The 2,770-nt window shown below is 42.1% G+C and overlaps 1 protein-coding gene across 4 annotated transcripts in view; it reads left to right on the forward strand.

Annotated features, from left to right (window-relative positions):
- Nucleotides 1-2,611: 2,611 nt before the first annotated feature.
- Nucleotides 2,612-2,770, forward strand: part of Fbxl2 (F-box and leucine-rich repeat protein 2) — a 105,328-nt gene continuing 105,169 nt past the window's right edge. For all 4 annotated transcript variants that reach the window (XM_005383637.1, XM_013513726.1, XM_005383638.2 and 1 more), the window contains exon 1: nucleotides 2,612-2,726. In XM_005383637.1, the coding sequence (XP_005383694.1) occupies nucleotides 2,724-2,726 (3 nt within the window). In that variant the 5' untranslated portion in view covers nucleotides 2,612-2,723. The remainder of the gene's footprint in view (nucleotides 2,727-2,770) is intronic.

Consider the following 2,770-nt stretch of genomic DNA (forward strand, 5'->3'; position numbering starts at 1 on the left):
AAGACACAATGTGTCATGTATACAATGTTTTTTGTATATATTGCATATATATTAAAAATTTCTCTTTATTGACAGAGTAACTATGTCTATTTGAAGACAAGGTATCTACCTATAATGTATATATGTTTAAAACAATCTGTTGATTGATCCATCAATCATCTGAAAACAACTTTCCAAAGGACACAGCTAAAACAAAACACAGAAAAACTTAAAACAGGATAGAGAGATATATACCAGATCAATACTAAGAAAAGATATCCGGCAAGTATTATTAATAAAGAGTAAAAAGAGCCGGGCATGGTGGCACATGCCTGTAAGCCCAGCACTTGGGAGGCTGAGGCAGGAGGATCACTGTGAGTTTGAAGCCAGTCTGGGCTACAAAGTGAGCTTAAGGCCAGTCTGAACTGCATAGCAAGACCCTGTCTCAAAAAGACAAAAAAATAAAAAATGAAAACTTGGTATCCTCCTGCCTAGTCTCCAAGCAAATGTGTCATCATGCCTGGCTTCAACATCTTTTTAAAAACCGGTACCCTATTTCCTGTTGACTATATTCCCTAACCAGAGTACAATAAAATCATACAAATGACAAAAAAAGTAATTATGTTTTTGGAAACTAAAAGGCAGACTTGAATCAATCATGGTTTTAAAAAAATCATGGTTTAAAGGCAGAATCAAAACTGAAGTAAAACAATTTAGAATTAAACAAAGTATACCTATGAAAATGTACAGTACTTAGAGGGAAATTTGTAGTCACTAATACATTAAGTAAAAGAGCAAAATAATTGAAATTAAATAGGACAAACTAGAAAAAGTACAGCCAAATAAGCCCAACTTATGTTGAATGAAAAGTAGCAAAAATAAAGGCAGTTTAATGGAAAGAAAAGATGAGGCACAGCTAAGAACAGCAGCAAACCTCTGTACTCTCAGCGACTCAGAAGGCTGAGGCAGGAGGATTGCAGGTACAAGTTTAGCTGAGGTAACTTATTGGGATCCTGTCTCCAAAGAAAGAAAGAAAGAAAGGAGGGAGGGAGGAAGAAAGCAAGCTAGCAAGCTGGGGGCGTGTAGCTCAGTGGTAGAGCTTCCTTGGGTTTAATTCCCAGTGTCTCAGATGAAACAGAGGAAATGGCAAGCCATAAAATGGGAGAATATATCTGCAAAACATGGCTGATAAAGCCCTTTTACCCATAACGCTCTTGGAACTCAACAATAAGAAAACAAGTATGAATTAAATAATGACAAAGGATCTGAATCACCCAAGTAGACCTACAGATGGCAAATAAGTGTATGAAAAAATACTCAATACCATATATCAGTAGGGAATTGCAAATTAGAACAAGATACCACCACAGATCATTCGAATGGCTGAAATCCAAACTACTCACAACACCAAATGCTGGTGAAGATGCACAGCAAATGGGGCTCTCGTTCATTGCTGGTGGGAACGCAAACTGTTACAGCCACTTTGGAAGATTGGGAGTTTCCTATAACACAAAACAAATTCTTATCACACAGCCTAGCAATTGTGTTTCTTGGTATTTTACACAAATGAGATGAAAAAGTATACAGGAAGTGGTGCAAAACCTCCACAGCACTTCAGCCAGGAGGACGGGGGTAAAGGTCACAGCGCGAGACAGGGTGGACTGACCTAGTTTTGAGTCTGCTGAGTCAGCACTGCCTCTCCTTGCAGGTGTTGAGTTGGAAAGACTTGTTTGCTTATTTCAGTTTCAGTTTTTCACTAACTGTAAAAGATATTTTAATCAGTGCAGCTAGAAAGAGTAAGAAAAATTTTTCCAAAAAGCAATATGGAGATGGATTTCAGAAAAGGAATGATATTTGGTCTTATATTCCTTGATCTAGAAATTCTTTAGAGTTTTTTTCTTCCTCAGAGTAAGTGCAAGTTTCTCATGTGTGTTTTTTGGTTTTTGGGAGGATGTTATGGTATGCATCGTAAATGCCCTCCAGTGCCGACGAATTACTGGCTGATGCAGTGCATTAGAGATATATGCATACATGTATATATGATGCTATTTCTTTACTTGATTTGCAAATTTAATAATTTTGTCTTGTTTTGTTGTGAGTCAGGGTTTCCATATGTTGCTCAGGCTGCTTTGAACTGCTGGGCTCAAAAGATCTTCCTGGCTCAGTCTCCCAAGTAGCTGAGAGTACAGGTGCACACCACTGCACCTGGTTCAGGATAATAATTTTTAATTGGAAAAAGTACATTACAAAATATTATATGTGGTTACCCTCAATTTTTAAGAATACGATATCTTTGGGAGCTTGGAAGCAAACTGGAGTAGGAGCAGTGGCTACTCAGGCATTGGTATTTAAAGTGTTTTTCAAAATCCTTGTTATTGGTAATCTACAACGTCCTCAGTAATCACGTGTTACTAGCGTACTGTGTATATTAAATAAGGAAAACCTGCGAAGGTCTCGTTCGGCTGGGTGGGTCTGCAGCTGGGTCACCTGCCAGGTGAGGGGCAGCAGGGACATCAGGCTGAAGACTGCCCCGAAGGAGGCCCCGCCCCCGAGCGGCGTGGGGGCGGAGGGGAGGGCGGTGCAAAGGGCCCCGCCCCTGTGGGTCACGTGCCCCCGGACGCCAATGGCCTCCTCCGCGCCCACCTTGAGCTCGGGGCGGGGCGCCGGGCTGGCGTCACCAGGACAACGGGCGTCGCCGGCGCCGTGTGACTCGGGGCTGTGGGCGCGCGCGACGCTCTTCGGCCATGGTGAGTGTGGGCCGTCGTGGGCCTGGCAGCCTCGCCCTTGGCGG

This window comes from Chinchilla lanigera, unplaced genomic scaffold (assembly GCF_000276665.1).
Source record: "Chinchilla lanigera isolate Chin_1 unplaced genomic scaffold, ChiLan1.0 scaffold00020, whole genome shotgun sequence".
Classification (NCBI taxonomy): domain Eukaryota; kingdom Metazoa; phylum Chordata; class Mammalia; order Rodentia; family Chinchillidae; genus Chinchilla; species Chinchilla lanigera.